At 46.3% G+C, this 22,509-nt stretch overlaps 1 protein-coding gene across 1 annotated transcript in view; it reads right to left on the bottom strand.

The window, feature by feature from the left end:
* COL24A1 (collagen type XXIV alpha 1 chain) overlaps positions 1–22,509 on the bottom strand; it is a 331,418-nt gene that overhangs the window by 36,954 nt on the left and 271,955 nt on the right. The window contains 5 exon segments of the mRNA XM_021090341.1: positions 1,559–1,612; positions 4,659–4,721; positions 5,539–5,592; positions 5,691–5,798; positions 7,460–7,567. Coding sequence (XP_020946000.1) covers positions 1,559–1,612; positions 4,659–4,721; positions 5,539–5,592; positions 5,691–5,798; positions 7,460–7,567 — 387 coding nt within the window.

Here is a 22,509-nt window from a genome sequence, read left to right as displayed (position 1 = left end):
CGTTTTTGTCATAGTTAAATTCCTAACTAGCCTGAGAGAGAATTCTCGGCTCTAGCTTGTCACACGGAACCATCTGTTTATTTCCTCGAACTACCACGCAGTTTCTCTTACAAAGACTTGGGAGTGATGTGTTCCTATGTGGCGAAGGGAGTCCTTCACCCCCCATTCCTAATTTTCCTCACAGTGTTTTGGCCATTCTCAAATGCTTATTCTTTCACGGTGAACTTTCTTAGACGTTTCTTCTTGGAATGGAAAAAAGACGACGGAAAAAATGTGATGTGCACACGCCGAACGTCCTGAGGGCCATTCAAAACCATTTATAAACAGAACATGGTGGGAATTTAACCGAGCCGCTTCTTTCTCTTATTTTCCTTGACCAATTAACATTTCACATTTTTGACAGAGAACAATCATTCCACAATCAGAACACTACGTTAGCTCGCAGAAGAACCACCCACTGAAATATGAGAATCTCCCACTTCCAACCTCCCGCTTGGACTGTATAGCCCTGAGTGGTAAATGCTGCACATCTAGAAAAATAGTGTTCTGCGTTCTATTTTTTTAATTAAAAAGCCAGTAACTTTGGTGGTGGCGTCTCTAAACTTCACCAAGAGTTATACTTAATATTTGAAGCATCCTATTTTGTTTTCAACCTTTTCGTCTCTCTGTATAACACTTTCAAACCATTTAAACCAGGGCCTCCCTGCAGAGAAGGACGCTTTCCTTCCAGGTCCCGTCTCCCTCGGGCACGGCCGCGCCACTGCCGGTGTTACAACGTCCTGCCACGGCCCCTCGGCACCACCGTCTGACTTCTGATTTATTCACAGCAAGGTTTCTAAGGCAGCAGCATAAACGAGCCAGCTCAGCACCTCTCTAGACACAGCGTGGAGCAGAAAGCGTGCTTATCTCCAGGCAGGAAGCATCAGCCGGGTAATTCACTACCGGCATCGTCCTTCCTAACTAGGCGAACCTCTATAAACGCTGTCTGATTCCTTACGTCTTACGTGCAAACAATCATGTTGATTCCAACGTTTGCTTAAGAACCTGAGAAGGGTTTTATTAAGTATTTCAGTCGCTTTCTTCCTCGCTGAACGCCCCATCTTCACCGCAGTGTATTCTCATAAAGATCAGTGTCGGCTCCTTCTCTCTCGAAACCCATCTTCGCCTCGTGCTTTTCCGGTTTCCTGCTGGCCCCACTTCTCTCCACGGGGGGCACGTGCAGGGACCCAAGTCTCGGTTCCTTGCAGCTGTCTGCCACGCTCTCGCCTTCAGAAAAGGGATCCGCCCTGTGGCTCCAGCGATGCCGTCCCCCCCACCGCGCCCCCGTCCTGAGTTCCCTCCTCAGCTCCAGCTTTAAGCGCCGGCCTCGCTACACACACCTGCATCCCATACACGAGCTCTGAGTTCTCAGGAGTAACCTGCCAGGTGAAAATGTACATCTGCGTTTGCCTTTTGCTTCTCAGATTCCCAGGGCGATCCTTTGTGGATAACTTAAGAACAGAATTAAGTTAAAAAGTATGAAGAATTTGTAAAAAGACCCGTATTGGGGGAAACTTACAGTTCTACCCGCCGGGCCTGTTACACCTTCTCTGCCAAGGGATCCAGTGTTTCCCTGTTAGGGCAAAGAAAAAGCATCTCACTGCCAGCATCACTCGAGAAGTTCTAGAGTGTCTTGTTCAAACAGTCCACGTCCATCTCACTCCAGGGTTTATTACAAAACCTTATGAAGTTGGCGGAAATCACAGTAATTTTGATTTGACACAGTTCTGCACATGCTGTTAGAGTTTCCCGTCAGGAGCAATCCATCCGCATAGCAACACACTGATAAATCAGCACTACTGTTTGTAGGTGCTGCTACCTCCGATGATGCCATTTCATGTGTGTCATGGAAAAACAAAAGCAATTACTTTATGTTCAAAAAGACTAGGTAGAGTCATGGGAAACAATGTAAGTTTCTTTGAAGGAGAAGCTATTTGAGCGACGTGCAGCTGGAAGTGAGGGGTCTCTGGGGAAAGAACCAGAGGGTGTGAGTTGTGACCAACAGCACTTCCGATTTCATTCTCTGGAAAATAAGAATGCCTACTTCACAGGGCAACTGTGAGAATTCAGTGCGAAAACAGTTTGGAAAGTGTAAGCTGTCATTTGCTTATAAAGACAACCCTGAATAAACTGGATCTCTGGTCAGTTCCTCCCAAACTAAAGATAGAGCCTGTCATTAAATTTTAATGAGCACAAAATGCCTGTTTTGGCTATTTCCCCCTCAACCTCCGCTCCCGCCAACCACTGGCGGGGAATGTCCGTCTCTGCAGCTCACACGGGGCATGGACTGTGTAGACGTAGATGCCGACAGGCTTCCTCTCTGTCCGGCTCCTGACCAGGTAAGAAAACACCAGCAGCTGGGTGGGGATAATGCCACTCAGTCTACTGACAAAGCGCTATGATACTAAGTTGGCTCAGGAGAGAAACTACCCGGTACTCTGTAAAGTAAGTCTAATGGAAGTACTTTCACACATGCAGATGAAATGATAATCTGAAATCTGGTACCCACATGTCCAAGATCCACAAGCAAGAGACCCGACTTCTTAACCTAATCAAATATATCATCTAGATTGGCTTATCCCTGACAAAAAGAGTCAAGAAGCCTTTAATCTAATAAATTTGACCATGATATGACTCTCTGAAATAATGATTTGTTCCAAAAAAAAATGTACAGGTATGCATGAACTCCAGAAAGAGAAAAAAAAAGTCTATTTTTATCTAAATGTGTCCAAAAGATGAGATTCTATGGTTTTAATTCTATGGTCTATCAGTTAACTACCTAAACACATCTTTCTTTGAAATGGAATAGAATTAATCCATATTTCCTACTTCATTTAATTTAACTATCAAATATTTATTGATTATTGAGCAAGAACTAGGCACTAGGCCACTTCATATTTATTGCTTCTATAATTATGCAATTAGCAAGCAAGCTTTTGCATAGTATTCAGTCAATCGGCTATGGATGCAAATTCTGGCTCCTCTAAGTGCTAGCCATATATGGCTTTAGGCAAATTACCTTTCAGAGATCATTCAGTTTCCTGACCAGCAAAATGGGGATAATAGCATCTCTCTTAGGATTTTTATGAGGATTAAATGGTACAGGGGTGTGAACTGAACTTCAGTACTGGTACATGATGGGGCTTTTGCTTAACATTAACCTAAAGAGTTCTCACTTGTCTCTGTGATGATTGAATAAAGGAGCACCTGCACTCAGAAATTAGTATCTGAGAGCTGGTCAGCACAGCTTTACTTGGGAGAGCTGATAACATCTGCAGAGTTGCCACGTAGTACAGACTCGGTCCTGGCTTAGAGACACCGCGCTCAGTGTGACTCTGCTCAGGTCACGGGTGAGGCAGGCAGCCAACTTCTCTTTGACAAAAATCAAGAAAGGATTTAATTGAGAAAATTAGAATGAGTAAAATGAATAAATATGGGGGAACTTAAGTAAAAGCTTAAAAACTATTTACTACAGAGAAGCTTATCTGTATATAACCCACCTGTGGATAATCAAGAATTAGACTTTACCTAAAAGCACCAGCTTTCCATGCTTCTTCAGAAATCATAAAAACAACTAATAAACTCCCACCTAAAGAAATATGGAGAGGGGTCTCTAAATAAACATTTCCCTTGAAATACTGCTCTGGGTATCATGGAAAATAATTTACTGTGAGAGTCAGGAAGGGGGTATGGTTTCACAAATTCACCTTTTTCTTCAATATTGCACAAGACAGTGCTTTTCGATCGTAAAGTGCTTCCCCGGTCCGTCCTGCACCTGAACTGCACTCCTTCCTCTCTGCCCTCCCCGCGCCCAGGGCGGCAGCTCAGCACACAGGCACCACTATCGCCTCAACCCTACCTGACGTTCCACAGCTTGTCCTCCCCTTGGTTTGATCGCTCATCTCATCCATGAGGAGGGTGTGGCTCGTAAAAAGCAAAGCGAAACAAAGCCAGCCAGCAGCACACACGAACAGGAACCAGCAGTTGCTGGTGACTTTTCAATCCATTCATCCTCTCCACAGTTTGTAATTCCAGGCACGACAAAGCTAACCCAGGTCCTTCAGAGCCCCGATCTTTCCATCTCCACAGCTAGCTCCTCAGCCCTCCCTGGGCGCACTACCCCTGAGCAGAGGAAACTCAGCTTCTGGGCAGTTTTCCAAGTGTGGTAGGTGGTGCTCTGGGCACAGACAAGCCTCCCCCAGGTGGCGCATGGGGTGGTCCCTAGCTTGTGGTTACATTAATGCTTAGAATGTGAAGCTGCCTTATGTTTTTGCTCCTGGTGTGAGTTAATAAATACATCATCCAGTAGTCACAGTAATTCACAATTTTTTTTAAAGTAAGAAGTGGGAAATTAGCACAACATTGTCAACCAACTATATTTCAATTAAAAAAAAAAGAATCGGGAAGTGTGGGTAGTCTGTGGAGTCTTCCGTTCAGCTAACGAATGAACTGAAAAAGGCTGAGAGCCCCTGCTTGTGCTCCAGTGAGCTTCTATCTTAAAAGCCACCGTATTAAGTTATTACTTTGGATATATTTTAATTTTAGAGTTGTTAACCCCAGTTCCTACAGCCAGCAAAGAATCGTAATAACCTGGGGAGGAAGGAGGACTTCCCACTTACTCTCTGTCCAGAAGGGCCCTTAGGACCTGGTGTTCCAACACCGCCGGCATCTCCCTCAGGACCCTGAAAGCACAAAACAAAAAGTCAAAATAGGAACAGGGTACAAATGAAGTGATCTTGTACCAGCCTATTGAGAACTGGATCTTAAAAAGTGATTGCACTAGTTAATGATACACAGGCTACGGTACTTTGAGGGACCGTACTGAGGTCCACAGTTTACTCTGAAATGCACCAAATGGAATTTCCGTCATGGCTCAGCGGAAATGAATCTGACTAGTATCCATGAGGACGAAGGTTCCATCCCTGGCCTCATTCAGTAGGTTAAGGATCCCGTGCTACTCTGAGCTATGATGTAGGTGCAGACGCAGCTCGGATCCCGCGTTGATGCAGCTGCAGCTCTGATTCTACCCCTAGTCTGGAAACTTCCATATGCTGCACCTGCAGGCCTTAAAAAAAAAAAAAAAAAAAAAAAAAAAAAAAAAAAAAAAAAAAAAAAAAAAAAAAAAAGAAATAGCCCAGGTGGTGAAATACACCAAAAAAGAGAGAAGGCGAGATGGCAAAGGTACCCAGTAAAGCAAGTACAGTAAAACTTCGTGGTAGAATCTGGGTAATGGGTATATGCATGTTTACTCTTTCAATTGCCTTGTACATTTGAAATTTTTCATAGGCTACAAAAGCAAATTATTCAATAAAATTGCTAGGAAAATACATAGGTATGTAAGTTTCAACATGTACTTATTTAAATATCAAACATGCAACTCTCCACCATGTGAAATTTGGGGGATTCAAACGTAAAGGCTCGAGTCAGAGACCAGATATTGGCACTGCAACACCTTTTTCCTGGACGGCTGGAAGACCAGCAGAAGGTGCAGAAACCTACTTTGGGGCCTGGGAATCCTTGGAAGCCTGCCAGACCTTGAGCGCCGTGTTCGCCCTGCAAAGGGAACAGACAGGACAGCCGTCACCGTGCGATGCCGATGCCAGGCTGGTCTGCAGAGGAAAGGCTCGGTGGATTTCCGAGTTGGCACATACGGTCTGCCCTTTCGCGCCAGGCTCGCCGCGTGGTCCTTGGCCGCCTTGTGCTCCTTGGTGCCCTCGATTACCTGGACTTCCAGGTTGCCCAGGCAGCCCGCGTTCACCCTGTGGACAAAGAAAAGAAAGACGGTCTTGACTTAAGAACCGACAGACATACTGGCTTTTGAAACCCAGCACTGGCCCATCCGCAGGCCTCATACAAGGCCCCGGGCAAAGTCAGAATGTGCGCACTCTCTCCTCCACCACCGTCTTCTCCAAGCAGACCATTCGATACAATGAACAAAAGCGGGGCAGCAGGCAGGAGAATTCGAGACTGTGGTCACGACTGCAAAGAGAAGAGGAGGCTGCGAGTAGGCCGAGTAGGCGGAGGAGAGCTGGGCTCCCGGAGAGAAGGGTGAGGGGGTGGAACGCGGGGGGTCTGTGTGGGAGGGGCCCTGTACTTTGTTGGAGCTGAATGAGTCTGCTGCGCTTTCCTTACCAAACAGAGACGATTCAAGCTATCTGATGCCAGAAGGAGAGCACAATCTCTTGAATGGTGAACCCTGGCTTCTGCCATGCTACCGTTTCAGTTGCATCCCTAAGAAACTTCCATCTTCTATTTCCCAAGATTCCTTTGATAGGAACCCTCTTTATCCTCTGCAAGTTCACTCAGGATAGAGTTAATTCGTATTATTTTATTTTTAAAAGTCAAGTCTTTTTAAAATTTATTTTTGTTTTGTTTTTGAAAGTTGCAATAGCTTTAATAATTTTAAAAATAAAATAAAAAAAATAAACTTGGGAATCGGGTGGAGTTTAATGAAAAACGATGCTTGATAGACTTTGACCAAAGAGCTTTAAGATGAGCAAGTTATCCTTTGCTGTCCTGAGATAAAGAGCGAGCTTTGGAAAGCGACAATTGGGCCCACTTTTTTTTTTTTTTTTTTTTTTTTGGTAGATTCACACGGAAAAGGTAGGGCTCTTTCTCATTTCGTTTCCTAGTTTGGGCATTTGCTCGGCTCTCTTGCATTTCAGCGGAAAGGAATATTTGTGCTAAAACATCAACAGAAAGGCTCGTGTTGTAAACAGGCAGGCTCTGGGTCACGGTTTTCAGTTTTACCCACAGTGGTCTGCACACCTCAAAATTCTTTACAACTCTGAGAGTCAAAATAACAGCTAATGACGACGTTGGTGCCAACGTCTCCGTCCCGGCCTTTAGGAAATAGCATCATTTACTGGACTGAGCTCTTGGTTGTCTGGGTCAATTGCACTGAGACATTTCTAAGAGGGTTCTGTGAAAAGCCTGCTGATATGTGACGACACATGACCTCGTGCACCAAAGGTGAAGGCAAAGGCTGAATCACTGTCCTTTAAGAAACCATCCTTACTCCCATCAGATTATGAATTGGTTGGCCAGGTTCACCCTTAGAGAACAGAGGGTGTATCAGAGAGCACGGAACTGGATGTACACAGCATTTTTTCTGTTTTGGAGGAGACGGTGGATAACAGGGAGGGAAGAAGAGCAAAAATGGGTCAAAGAACATTTTTGAAAGCGTCATGGTCCTTGGTTAATGCGGCGTTTGGGCAAATTACACGCCCCATGAGATGGGTGTGACAAGAGACGGCTATTTACGTCAAGGCCGCGCACGTTCCTTTCTCATGAACATGGTTTTCGTATCAGCCAAACTGTACTGAAGATATTAATCTCACCATCCTGTGGTCTAGCCAGTCAACCCAGGGCCCAGAAGCACGGTCCGCACCGCAGACCCTCCAGAACCAACACGACGTACCTGCGGGCCCTGGCCTCCGGGGCTTCCTGGTGGGCCTGTGGGCCCTCTGGCTCCTGGAGGACCTGGAGACCCAGCCGGTCCCGCTCTTCCCGGGCTGCCTCCTTCGCCCTGAAGAGCAGAGATGGGAGGTGAAGACCAGGCAGCTCCCGAGCGGCCGTCCAGAGGCTCAGCGAGTGAAGACGGCGGGCGCTGTGAAAGCCGCGTTGACCCCACCGCCCGCGGTCCGGGCTCAGCCCGTCTTCCTTCCCAAGGACATGGAGATGTTTCAATGATGTTGGGCTCACCTAAAACCTCTTCTTAGAGTGAATGTAACGGTCTGGGTTTTTCTAATAAAAACACCAAGGCGGTACGAAGTCCACCGGTAGCTTCTAAGTAACCTCTGCGTGATGCGTGTGGTCTTCGGGTTTTATACGCTGGTGTGCGAGACCCCCCCGGAACGGAATAATGTAGTCCTAGGAAGCATGTTCTTTTTACGATCACTACTTCTCATTATATACAAATGCCAACGCACTATACTGTGTACTTGAAACTTACATAATGTTCTATCAGTTATATCTCAATAAAAAAGAATATTCTATTTTTTCACTTTTTTTTTTTTTTTTTTTTTGTCTTTTGTCTTTATAAGGCCGCACCCGTGGCATATGGAGGTTCCCAGGCCAGGGGTCTAATCAGAGCTGTAGCCACTGGCCTACACCACAGCCACAGCAATGCCAGATCCTAGCCGGGTCTGTGACCTACACCACAGCTCACGGCAACGCTGGATCCTTAACCCACGGAGCGAGGCCAGGGATCGAACCTGCCGCCTCATGGTTCCTAGTCGGATCGTTTCCACTGCGCCACGATAGGAATTCCAAGAATATTCTATTTTTCAATCAGACATGATTCCAGAAAATTTACTTCAAATCGCTTAATTGGGAATAAAGTTAAGTAAGTAAACAGTATTTGCTCGAAGCCAAATCCTAAAACAAAATTGCTAAGGTATGTTTCCCAAAGTCAAATCCAGTCTATTCCCTATTTTTGCAGAGTTGGGTGGGCTAAGAACAGTTACTATATTTTCAAACCTTGAAAAACATTAAAAGAAGAATACTGGAGTTCCTGTGGCGATTGGACCCCTAGCCTGGGAATCTCCACATGCCGCGGGAATGGCCCTAGAAAAGGCAAAAAGACAAAAAAAAAAAAAGACTATTTCAGGACGTGGACATTACATGGCATCAGGATTTCAGCATCTGTAAGTGAAGCTGTGCGGGAGCACAGCCGTGTTGATGCGTGGACGACCTTGGTGGTCGTCTCGGGCTGTGAAGCAGGGTCCTCGGCGGGGGCAGCGTCTGTGAAAGGGCCCACTGCTCCCACCGTGGCTTTGCTGCTGCACATTGAAGGGATGCGATTATAACGTGACCGTGTTTCAAGTGGAACATAGGCGGACTTACTGTGAGATTATTACTTATTATCAGCACATATGTGTGTATCAAAACAAGGAAAGAGGAGAAAGGGGATTTTGAATGTTGTATTTTTAAGGCTCAGCAGGATGTGGGTTATTTGTGATCAAACCCGATGTCACAGCTTTGCTGCGCAGCGATGCCGTGGTTGTGCTAAACACTGCAACAGGCCTCGGCCCTCTCGGACCCGGCACCTGCCCTGGATCCTTACCGCACAGAAGCTTGACAGTTAGAAAAAGGAGGAAACTTCAAACGGAGACTCTCACGACAGAAATTCTTCACAAATATTTGAAAATGAAGTTGCAACTAAAGTTAAGTTTCTGAGTGGTTCGTTTGTTAGTCCAACAAAGAAAATGGCTTATTGACAGACTTAATTAAATCATGCAGCAAAAATAAACCCGTTTGTTAGCCTTTTGGCAAGAATAGTTGCTTGAAATATTGAGGACAATGGAGAAGCATCAACTAAAAAACAAGGCAAATGCTTTCAAGCAAGCGGTTTTCCTTGCCTGTTGACAATCGATAGACGTGAGTAACGGCAGTAATATACCCAGGTTCTTACCTGAGGAATCAAAGCGGAGTGTGAAGTGCCTGAGCCTGTATGACTAGTTTATGGAATGGCCATAGGTGAGAATATTTTAAATAAGGTAAAGCGCTAAAGCAGTACAACCAGAAGGGGAATCTGCTAAAACTGACAGAAATTGATTAGAAAAAGATTAACTAGACAAATTCACAAATCTCATGAAAACGTGAAGGTATTTAGAGCTACGCATGTTCCCTGGTACTCTGAAGAAAACACGTGAATCTCGTGTGTATGTGACTGAGCCAGCTGTGCCAAGTGTGAACTCCACTGACTTGTAAATTTAACCTTCAGTGGTTCTGTGAATTTTTTTTTAAAGTAGAAGCTAAATATTCTTATTTTCTCATGCTTTAGTTAGATGGCTTAGCAGGAATGAAGCTTTATTGAGACCTCTGAGACTAAGACTGAAGGTTTGTATTTTTTTTTTAATGAGAAGAACCAACCTCTAATACTGACTAATAAATAGCTCTAGAATTCAGATTTTGCTGCAGACTCATTTACTGTTTATTTATGAATTCAACCTAAAATGACAAGGCAGAACAATGCTCACATGTGAATCATCTACTATGATAAAGTCACAAGTAATGCCAAACAGCTTTATACACTTCCCGGCTGTCAGAAATTAAAACAGGAAGTGAGACTGGCATCTCCACACGGATTTGCAGGGAGCGCATTTTCTTAGCTCAGTTTCAGCAGCATTTTTCAGACCTAGTTACAAGAAATTTCTTTATTTCAAAATTCATTTAATTGTTTCATTGCATTTCTACCTAAACTTCAACTGGAAATGATTAATCTACAATGTAACAACACGCTAAAAGGCAAACATGAGAAGAGTCTAACAGCATTTTATAAATTCCTTCCAAGCAATAAATATGCTCAATTAAAATCACATGCTCATGAGCTGCAGTATTTGGCAGCACAGATCTCTGTGAAAAGAATTTTCAAAGACGAAATACGTAAAATATGCAAATCTCACCTTTAGTCCATGGTAACAATTGAAATTTTGATGAAACTGTAATAAGCTCAATGTTATCCTCCTTGCAAAAGAATTCCATTTTTCTCATTAATAGGCTTGTATCACAAAAAAAACTGTCCTAAATTAATATATTTTAAATTTCTAACAAATTTTGTGAAAATTTACTTTTCTTGTTACCTATGTTCTTAAGTAACACCCTTGACTTTGCCTCTTGCAAACTCAAAAACAGTTACATTTATAGAAAAATTTTGCTGACCCCTGTTCCAGGAATGATCGTTACTCTCTGAGTTGATTTCTGGGGTTCGAAACTGGATTGCTCCAAGCATTCAACGGTGTTTGTTGAATATCATCTGTGTAAGGAGGGTACCATGGGAGCCCGGGGGGATGCAAAGCATAAATAAGCTTAAAATTAAGTGAAAGGCACTGCAATATAGGAATAGTTATAATAAAGGCAGAAATGTAAAAAAAAATGACAGATGAGAAAAGAGATATACATACTAGAGGTTCTGAATTGGGGCAGCAACCTTTGATACGAATCAGAAAAGGAATTGCTAAGAAGGTAGGGTTAACTGGCTCACAGGGAAAGCTGTCTGCCTTAAGGCTGTAACTGTGGTAGGAGAGACGACTGGCTCAAGACAGGCCAGAGTCATTTCTGTGGGAGGCCTGGTTCAGAAAATGGGATGATTTAAAGGGTGAAGCCAATTTTGAAATTAATGCTAAAGCAGTCTTCCTCTTTTTAAAAATATTTCCTCCAAATTATCAGATATCTTTTAATTTCCTTACTGACGGTAAAAAAAAAAACTCAATCTATTAAAAAATTACCTTTTTTAAATGAGATTTTCTTCATGATCACAAACCTCGGTCAAACAGCGAATAAAACTGTGTCGGGGACCCCTGGGTGCCAGGAACTGTGCCCCGTGCTCACAGGCAGTGGCCTTCAGGGGACAGGCTCACGCTCCCTGCGTGACTGTTCAATCTTTTTTGTCCCAGTCTCTGCCCACCCTTGTCTCTTCACCACTTCTCTGCATTAATGGCTCTTGAATTTGTAAGGCACCATCGCAAGGGCAACGCTAGAGATGGGGTGAGGAAGGGAGGAGGCAGACAGGAGAGGAGGCAAAGGGCGAGAGAGCCTGGGATCCACACTGTGGACTTGGGCTTCGGGGTGGCTCCTTCCCCGCCGCGAGCACCGTATCCCAGGTGCATTAACCGATGCCAGCTCCTGCCCCTCGTTTCTCGCTCTGCACTTTACACCGATTTGATTTAACTGGGCTGAGCCTTTGGGGCCCACATCTCTGGGCTGGCCCATCTGTACAGTGCTTTGCACATGAGCCATGAGAACCGTGGAGGCAGGCGGACCACGCTGCCACTGCACCAGCTCATCAACACAAATGAAATCGAATCTACCCACGTCACCCGACGCTGGGGACAGACTTCCAGAAACGGTCAGGAAGCCGTGAGTGTTACCGACGGCCAGGATTCTAAAGGACTGGGGAGAGGCACGTCTCACCGCCAAAGGCAGATCAGACGTGTCCTCCTCGATGTAACAAAAAGAGGTTAAAGGGCGGAAGGAACCGGGGGCCCCAACGGCCAGAAACAGCGGACGGAAGGAAGCACGTGTTAGCAAGGGAAAAACAGCTTTTCAGACCGAAGAAGGAGCTCCAGGGCTGAGCGAGGTGAAAGGTGACAAGATACACGTCAGTGAGAGAATTAAAAAAAAAAATAGTGAGTTGTCTCCAAGACCAAGCACATCCGACGTCGTTGGGCTGTGTCACAGAAGCAGTGGCTGCCATGTCCTCAGAGAGGGCCTGACCGATTTTGGGGAGTCTCAGCAGCCGCAGTTCTAAACCAGCACCCCCTCGGCTCACTTCACCTGTCATTTCAGGTATTTTTAAGGTCGTTAGCCTCCAACAGAAATAAAAACTGTGTCTTTCGGGTGATATATGGACAAAGGACATTCAGAGCCTGCTGGACACTCCCGAGGGCAGTCGTGGTTTGGGAGGAGGATAAAGAGTCCTTGGATTAGCTGCACCCCGAACCTTCACTTCCTGCAGGGCCAGCAGCCTTTCGCCCAGCCCGGCGGTCTCTGTTCACAGGGGTTTCTTAGAGGGAAATCTGAGGAGGGAGCAGAGTGTCCTGTACAAAGTTGCAATGCTGTTTCAGACAAGCAGAGAACAAACACTTCTCATCACTAGGACACAGATGGAGGAGTCTTCTGCTTTCAAGAGGAACAGATGCTGATCCCTAGGCACTCATCCAATGTCTTCCAGATGATTTATCTAAAACCAAGTCATTCTGAGCAAATTTTAAAAGTAAATAAAATCAGAATTATTAATTTGTTCAGAGATGCCGAGACCGATCAACAGTGTGCCCGAGTCATAGCAAGTTAATAAAAGACTGCAGGTGGCTCACAGAGAGGGACACCCGTGACCCTCAGGGAGGGTGCGTCTCTGCTGAAACTGGTCCTGACTCTTAGGCAAGAGTCAGTTTTGACACAATGGAAGCTGGTGGCTGCTTAAGGCTGAGTTTCTAAGGAAATGAATACTTGGATCAGTAAGAACGGTATCAGCCACGGCAAGAGTGACTGTTTATTGAGTGTCTTCTATGTATCAGAAACACATAGCTGTGTCACTTTATTTAATCTGAAGTCAGTTAAGGGGAGAAAAGAAGCTTGCTTTTCACTTTGACTTCCCTGTGGGAGAGGAAGGAGTGGTGTAAGTAAAAATCTGCCTTCATCTGGAACAAGCTGGAAAGACCTGGTAAGGAAAGTGGGGCTATCCGCACACGTCAGAGGAGAGACACAGACGGATTTTAGAGTAATGACGGCTAGTGTGCATTTAATAGTGAAACACACCAAAGAGAATGTCATGCTGTCTGTGAGCCCCAGGCTCCTTGGTGTAGCTGTCTTACTCTCATGAGACCTGAAACAAATACATGAAAAAAAGAAGGAACATGGAATGTGTTACATAAAACAACAGAAATCCACACCTTCAACCCAGACTTTAAAGAGGTTCAGCAAAGGAGTACTACACCTTTAGATTTATTGTGAATAAAGTGATAATTTGTTGATGTTAATTACACTGATTTGTCAACAGCAGATTGATAAATTTAAAATGACACTGAACTTCAAATTAGTTGATGTTTTTATTTAAAAGAAAATTACTAGGAAAACAGTTTTTTTTTTTACTTTCTGTACTGCCACACACTGCCCTCTGTGCTCCCAGCAGATTTTTATATAGTTACTTAATGTATAAGAAAATAATCATTAAAACTAATTTACTTTCTAGAGTACAAAAAATAAATACGATGAACTAAAAAATTTTCTGCATTATTAGGCAAGATAAATTCTGTGTTTTTCAAAGCCAGTGAGCCACCGGGTTATAAAACTAACACTTCACTTCCGATCCTCCAAACAACTAAAAACGCTTTTTAGGTCGGAATTTCTCATTTTATTTGGCTTACTAAATACATCCCTCCTAGGAAAGAACTGGCTTTTTACCAATATGTGGGATAGAAATTATTAGATGATTATACGCAAGGTGACATTACACATAGATAATAGAGCATTCATAACATTCTCCTCAGGGACAATCACAAATCATGTGGCCACATGTTAGAAATGAGATTGATGACTGAGCTGTATGCTGAAGTTGGGAGTAACTTTAGCTTTGACGCACTAAACATGTTAAACTTATGGAACTTGGAGTTGGGATGAGGCAAGTCTTAAGGCAGCGAGAACAGGTTTGCTTGCCTTAGGTCCATTCCCAAGAGCAAACACAACTCACTCTTGCCCGGCCTTGATGGATACATGCACTTTGACACTGTAATACTTCATGGAAGTTATTTATTCATAGTTCATTATTCTTGCAAAATGGACAGTGTCTCAAAAGCCACTCTAAGACTGGACAAAGTCAGTGTATCCTGTGAAATCTCCTTTACCAAGGCCTCCATCTATAATCACAGGATTCATCAGGACGAGAGGCGGGTATTTCACCTGTTCTTTGACTCATACCGTGACGAGGCCACACCACTATGAAGAAATGAATGTCTGTCTTCTATTTCAAAAACAACAAAGCGATATCCCCAGTCTCCTACTTGCTCTCTGATAATCCTTTAGACACGCAGCCTTTTTCGTGACTGCAGGACCTCATTTTGGGACCCTCGCATGCAAGTTCTTTTCTCCTCCTTTAATTACACGGCTCAGTCTTACCTTCTGTTCTCAGCTCAAACGTAGGCTTTTTCAGCGAGGCCCCTCTAGGCTCCTCCACCTCTAATCCATTTTCCACTGAGCTTCCTTTCTTTCACAGCACTTGCCACAATTTAGACTTGATTTGTTTATAGACCACAACCCAATAGATTAATACTACATTGTGATTTTTAAGGTGAAAAATGGTCAAAGGTCAGTAACGTCTTGCCCTTCCCGGTACGTTCCACGAGGGCGGTTCCTTGTCCACCGTGTTCGCCGCCATCCTCCTGCCCCCGCCACCGCCGGGCTGTCCCTCTGCGTCCTTGGCCTTAGTCGCCCTCTGAGGCACCCGGTTAGAGTATCTGATACGCGTGTCCTGCTGTTTTTCAGATGCAAACCCCACCAAGTGGGAGGCAGTAACTACCTGTGACGAGAGGCCACAGCCCAGGACCCACCAGCGCCAAGAGCCCGAGCTGGTCACGTGCCAGGGGCCCTGTGACCCTGGCAGCCAATCAGAGCCTGAGTCTGAGCTGGTCACGTGCCTGGGGCCCTGTGACCCTGGCAGCCAATCAGAGCCTGACTTTGAACAGGTCACGTGCTCTGTGGGCCCCTCCCTCACCTCGTCCTTACGAGGCTCCGCCGACCCGCCGGGAAGCCCGGACTTTAGGCACTAGGTGGCCGGGCCTCCTGCGGCGCCCAACGGAGCTGATGCCCTCTGCTTCACAGCAGCTCAGTGTCAGACTGGCTTTCCTGCACACGGGCGAGCAGAGCCAAGGCTGGTTAGTAACGGTATTAAGCACTAAACTACCATTTGTTTACTGAGTGTTCGCCTATAGCCATGAGTGCTGCTTAGGATGAAAGACTAACTCAGAAACTGCGTGTGGCCTACTAAGCGCTTCAGGTGCCTCATTCGATTTGCATACAAACGACACAAATTAGGCGGTATTATACTCATTTTATACATGACTCTTAAGATGTTAAGTAGCGAACACATCTTAATTCTAAACTCAGGTCTCCAAATTATAGCTGTTATGGGAAGGCCACTTATTCCTCAAATATCTACTGAGCTGCTTCTGACGGAGCCTGACACTGCGCTAGCTGCCAGGGCTGCAAAGACCAATAAAACCACCCCGGTTCTGCAGAAGCTGACGGACTCTTGGATCGTGATGCGCGCCCGCAGGACCGAGGCTCCGACCGAGCGGGTGCACAGAGCGTGCAGCGGCTCAGAGCAGGCGCCTCGGCTTGGACTGGAGCGCACGAGGCGGAGCGCCTAACAGCCAGCGAGGTCCCGAAAGACCAAGAAGTCGTTCCTCCTGAACTTAGAGCAAAAGACGGCGGAGTCTTCCCAGCAAAGGGAATGAATTGCTTGTACAAAGGCATGGAAGTGGGGAAATACGCAGAACCGGGCCACGACTAGGAAAGCAGGACGCTTGAGGGGGAGTAGCACAGTGGTCAAAGGTGTGGGCTCTGAGTCTAGATTCTGTGATTCCGAGTTCTGGCTCTACTGTTACCTGTGTGACCTCAGGCGAGGTACTTACCTCTCTGAGCCTCAGCTTCCTTCCCTGTGAACTAGAGATAATAGCTGTACCTACTTCATGGGGCTTGGGGGAGAATTAAACAACCTCAGAGATATTCAGCACCTGGACGAGTGCCTGGCATATGAAAGTATTTAATAATTGCTCAGTAATTGTTAGACTAAAATGCACAGCACACGTGAGGAGAAAGGGAGAGTCTAAGACTGGGATGTGACCAGAGGCCACATCATAAGGAACAATATTCACAGAGTGTGAACCTCATCGGATCAGGAGTCACTCAAGAGTCAACTAGGAAAGTTACATCCTGTAGCAATCCTTCTGCTAATAAGTTTTGCTGCTCATAAGCGGCCACACAGGCGGAGTTGTGTCTGCCTTGGAAGAGTTCCTAATGAGCAGCAGGGTGGAGTAGGGGGAAAGCAGCCCTCGGGATAAGCTGTGACTGGATAATCAACCAGAGCTGACAGGATTCGCTGAATGCAGATCTGGCCAGGGCTCGTTTGTTTCTTACTGTGAAAAAAGAAGCCTACCTTCTTAGAAGTTTCTTTGGGGTAACCAGTTCACAGACTAGAGAACACACAGCCCAGAGGTGCCTTGGCTGCTGCCGTTCCTACAGAAGCTTCTGTGGTTGTCCTGCTTCTCTGCGCTTGGATTATGAATAGGCTGATCGAGTGTGTTTTTCCTTTTCACACTGGACACAACCCGCAAGTGGAAAACGCAAAACTTTCAATGTTCTTTTAGGACAAGCATCTCGTTTAGACAACACAGCCTGCGTTCGCCTGCTAAAGGGCAAAATCAAGACTGAAAGGCCTTGTCAAGTTGCAATTGTGCTTCTTCCCCTCTTTTCCAATAACCAATTTTATTAGTTGCAGTAACAAAAAATAAAGAGCCTGGTGAGCTTCACTTTGATGACAAATGGATTTATGACCTTTGCAGGGAAAGGTTGTTTTCCTTTTTTATAAATGATTGAGGCATCGTACTTATACAGAAGTACAACTCAATGAAAACAGCATGGTAGACTCATTTACCACAGATGTGCTAAGATGACCAGTCTCAAAACCCTCATTTATATGGAAGGAAAAGCACACAGTCATCTGTGAGCCTCCCCCAAACTACTCTTCAGCTGTAGTCATATGACCTTGAAAAAACATTGAAACTGCGGGGTGAATATGCCAGGAATTCTTTAACTCCTTGGCCATGTCCAAAAAAGAAAGAACATTGTTTAGGAAAATCAGGCAGTTGCATAATGCTAGAAATCCCAGAATAAATATTTTTCTCAGTGGAAAAATCCAGCAGTATTTAGAGGTAACCAAAAAACACCATGGTACCACGATTTAAAAATTAAAAAAAAAAAAAAAAAAAGGAAAGATGTCCTTCTTTATCCTTTGTTGAAAATATTCCGGGGAATTCACGAGTACTTAGACATTGTATTACTTTCTCTTAAGTAGTTTTTCTATTACCGTAGTAGGTTTCAAAAATAATTATCTTAGAAATCCCTTTTCTTAGTGACCGGTTTAGCCGTTGCGCCTAATTTCATTAAACAGACTAGTTTCTTATAAAGTATTATCATTCTAATTTCAAGTCAAATTTTCTCTATGGAGCAGCATGTGTTACACATACTCATGTGTAAACCTTGGGGTTAAACTTGGGTAACTGAGGGAAAGTTATTTTGTTTTTATTGCAATGGTTACAAAATGCTTCGGTATCCCATCCTGATATTGCAAGCATGAATGTAAGTTTTCTTATAAGATTCTTCGAAAATGCTAAAAAGTAGGAAAAGATGAGTAATGCTCTGATCCCTAATTGCTCATAAATGAAAATAGCACAGATCCCTCAGCTTCGTGGCTGGAAGGGCGCTGCAGCCGGATTCGGCTCCTCGGCGGTGTTCTACTCCATTCAATTTGTTCTTCATGAAATTCATCATGAACTTTTTCTACGGGCCACACATATAAAGGGATCTGTGGCTCTGAACCGTTTTTTTGTTTGTTTGTTTGTTTTTACTGATGCCCAATTAGAAGGAGATTTGCTAGTAAGTGGAGAAAGAACCCTGACCTGTTCCTCCGTGGACTCTCCTCTTTCATTAAGCCCACCGTCTACCAGGCCGTCTCGCATCTCGATGTGCTCAAGGTTCCCTCACTGAAACAGAACTTTCCACCTTAATGCTAGTTCCTTCTCTAGTCATCGCCCTCCTTGCTCCCTCAGAGCCAAACTCCTCCACTGAAGTGTCTGAGTATCGAGACTTTCTCACTGTCCACTCATTTCTCAGGCACACCCCAGTCCTGCTTCTGCCCCACTAATCAAATCGCGTGGTTATTTGTTAACGTTACCAGTGACCTCCACACACTAAAACACCGTGGTTACAATTTTACCTTATTCGGTTTCAGAATTAGTCAGGGTCCTTATTTGCAAACACCAGAAACCAGTTACACAAAACACTGAAAAGACATTGAGTAGCTCATGTAATCACAGATAAATGCAGAAAATCAGGTTTGGAAAGTGGGTAGAATTAACGGCAGGCAGGCAGAACGAGAACACTGTCTGGGAATCCAGCCAAGTGCTGGACATGCCACCGGTCATCCCTGTAGATGGAGTGCGACTCACGTGACTGTTGGTGCCCCCAGAAGAGAGCCCCCACGGTCCCCGCTTCTGTGCATCACCAACTCCCCACTGGGAGGGCAGGTGACTATGACTGCTCAGCTAAGCCTGGGCCAGGGGCCTGCACCCTGTTTCTAGGAGGACGTGTGCGGAGGGTCTGCAGTAGGAGGCGCCTCCCACCAAGCCTCCGAAAAGAGGAAAAATAAAAATGTCTAAACATAAAAACGGGCTTAAAATGCCAAGTAGCCAAAAAATAAAAGATCAAAACAAAACAAAGCCGGAATGAAACACCTGTCCAACAAGATCCCTCGGGATCATCAGACACGCCGACGACTTTCTCCCTGAAAGGCTCTCGGTCCGAGCCTGGCGCTTCGTCCCCCATCTGCGTGCTCACTGCACCCCACACCGCTCTGGGTCTCCTTGTCCTCCTCTAAATGACAGGATCCTCCCCCCGGGTTCGGGACCTTCTTTCCGCTGTTGCCCAAATATTTGTGTGTTTTTCCTCACTCGCCTCCCGTGTTCACTCACGCCCCCTGCTCTCGGCGGCTACCTGTCCCCTGTCCCCGGCATCTGGCCTCCGCCATGCGCCCCCGGTGCTCTTGTTCTTCGGCGGCCCTGTGGCCAGGAAAGCGACAGACAGACGGGTGACGCGTGTATTTCTCCCACTGCCCCCGCCTCCGGCTTTCTGTCCATGGTTGGGTTACTTCCAATCACGGCTCCGGAAGATGCTCCTTTGCCAACAGGTCCAGGCCCCGCCTGACTCTCAAGGTGGCATATTCGTTCTCTCCTTGAACCTCTCAGGTTGAAGGCTGGTAACAGCTTCCGACGGCCGAGAGTCTGGGTTTTCCCAGCATCCTGTGTGGGCTGACTTACCCCGGACCCCATTTCTTCATTGGGCTCCTCAAAACCCCAGCTGCATGTTCCATCTGCTCCCTGGCAGGACCCCACTGGCGCTGTGCTTTGGCTCAGAACATCTAACTGCCCGTCGGGCGCCGCCACGTGAATGTCAGAACCGTACCCATGAAACCGGGGCCCCCTTCGGCTTTGCCTTCTCAGTGCTGAGCGCTCTCGACAGGGCGCTGAGTTAGACACCCGCGCACGTCAGAAACCTGGAGGTCGTTCCTGACATCCCCCTCCTCCCAGCGCCCGTCCTCAGACGGAGTCCTGCTCAAGGTCCCTCCTAAGCACCACCTACACCCGTCCTCTTAGTGCCATCTGCGCCTCACCAGCTCGGCACGGCCCACGAGCCTGTTAGCCTGCAGTCCTGCAGCACAGCCTCTCACGAGTGCCCGCAGCGCTGCGTGCCCCTTGCAATCCATCTTCCCCAGTGGAGCCAGAGGCACTCAGGCCCAATGGGCTCCCGGTCCTTCTCAGCTTACCCTCGGCGGGGCCGCACGGCCTTTCGCCACCGCCCCGGAGCTGAACCGGGCCTTCATCCTCCACCACCCGCCGCGCGCACGGCCGCAGCAGCCAGCGGGATCGCCCCAGGCTTTGCTTCCGAAACCAGCCCAAATGAGTCTCGTTCTGGTTTTGCCAACACACCCCGCTCTCCCCAGCTTTGTATTTGTCTCCTCCTAGAATGCTTCTTTCCTGCTTTCCTCTTAGAATCACGGCTCCTGACACTGGCTCCTGCTTAGAGTTCAGCGTCATCTTTCTCTCTCCGCCCCCCCGGCCCCCCTCGCATGAAACAACCCTACTGAGGTATAATTCCCTAAACTGGAGAGTCTGTGACGTAATCAAGTGTCCCCGTCCCTCTGCAAGGCCTCCTTCCCACGCATCCCCATAAGCGCTCTCATCAGGAAACCACTGGTTGACTGTCTGTCACTACAGGTGAGGTAACAGTTTCTGGAATTTTATGTAAGTGGAATTGTATATGTCCCATTTGTCTGCTTTTTCCCTCTATTCAGAATAATTATTTTGAGATGCGTTCACATTGTAGCATGAGTCATATTCATTACACGTATATACCAATTTTATCTAGCTAGTCACCCTTTGATGGATACGTGGGTTGTTTCCAGTTTGGGGCTGTTACAAAGAAATTACTGTGATTATTCATGTGCAAGTTTTTGTGTGGACTTATGCTCTATTTCTCGTGGCTGGGGTGGAACAGCTGGGTCACACATCAGGTGCATGTTTAAAGCTCTAGGATACTGCCAGTGAGATAAGTGGCATCTTCACTGCACTGAGCCTTCCAATTAATGCACACAGTGTACGTCCCATTTACTCGGGTCTTCTCTAATATCTGTCAGAAATGTTTCACGGTTTTCAAAAATCTGAACATTCTGGCAAGGGTTCTGATTATCCCATTTGGACAGTACATTAAGTACTGCTTTTTATGTCTTTTTTAATTTTTATTTATTTTTTATTTTTTAGAGCTGCATCTGCAGCATATGGAAGTTCCTAGGCTAGAGGACTAATTGCAGCTGCAGCTGCTGGCCTATACAACAGCAATGCCAGATCCGTGCCGCATCTGCAACATATATACTGCAGATATATATATACCCACACCACAGCTCATGCCAATTGCAGATCCTTAACCCACTGGGCAAGGCCAGGGATCCAACCCAAGTCGTCATGGACATTAGTAAGGATTGTTAACCACTGAGCCACAGTGGGAACTCCAAGTACTGCTTCTTAAATGTCAGTTTCTGGTTGTTCACCACGGTACTCTGGTCAGAGTGAAATTTATGGAGGCCAATGGCATTTTGGCTTAATCCCTTTTCCCAGTAGGGCCAGTGGCACTGTGAATCCACTTTTTGGTTTTGTATTTTTTTCCTCCAATCTCACAGAAAAGTGGAGGCTCCCAACTCATAAAGTGAAGGCCATTGTGGGAGGAAGCCTCTGTGATGCGGTCTTCCTGCCCCTCCCCCAACAGCAAGGCGAAGGGGACAGCACATCCCTGCAGGAAACTGCACATTTACACATTCCTCTGAGGACTGTGTATCTACTGCCACAAGGCCTGAATGGTGCAGGAGCACTGATCTGACCCTAGCCCGTGTCCATCTCACTCACCTCTTTGGCTCGTGCAAATACCAGTTAAGTCTTGGCAATAATTCCGAGACTCAGACTTACGAACTTAATTAAGAGTTGATGCTAATCACAGCTGCAGCTTCTGACACGGTGTCTTCACTACACGGCACAGCCACCAGCGACAGCAGTTCCTGGCCTAGTGGCTCGCAGGGAAGCCCATCAGAGACAGCTCACCGGCCTTCACCAGGCAGAGTGCTGCACTCCTTCAATGCCCTAGCTCAGTGCCATGCCAGCTCTGTCACAAAGCACACCGGAGGGATTTCTTTATAGTCTAATACCTCCCAGAATATCACGCAGGTCCGTTAAACTGCAGACATCATGCGAACTGGCCCTGGAGAGTGAGAGGGACAGAGACCCCGAGGATAAGCAGAGGAGAGGGCCGAAAAGTGCAGGAACGGCCAAATGCCAGACACTCCTGGGGCAGAGGCTGGAGGTCCATCAGGACAGCTGCCCCACAGCGGAGACAAGTCCTTGCACTTTGCCGCGCTCGTCTGATGCTGAGTGACCCTCTCGACTTTGGGGTCCATCCCCACATCGGGGCGTCCTGCTGTAACGCAGTTCCCCATTTACCGGGCAGCCTGTAGAGTGCTGGTCTTTATTGTGGTAAACTGTAACGTGCATGTCATCGGGTTACCACTTCACCCATCTGTAGGTGTGTGGTTCCGTGGCATTACGCACGTGCATAGTGGTGGACAACTGGCACTATCACCCTCTCCAGAAC

Source organism: Sus scrofa, chromosome 4 (assembly GCF_000003025.6).
Source record: "Sus scrofa isolate TJ Tabasco breed Duroc chromosome 4, Sscrofa11.1, whole genome shotgun sequence".
In the NCBI taxonomy this organism is placed as follows: domain Eukaryota; kingdom Metazoa; phylum Chordata; class Mammalia; order Artiodactyla; family Suidae; genus Sus; species Sus scrofa.
The sequence above is the reverse complement of the archived record's forward strand: the minus strand, read 5'-3'. Positions and strand labels throughout refer to the sequence as shown.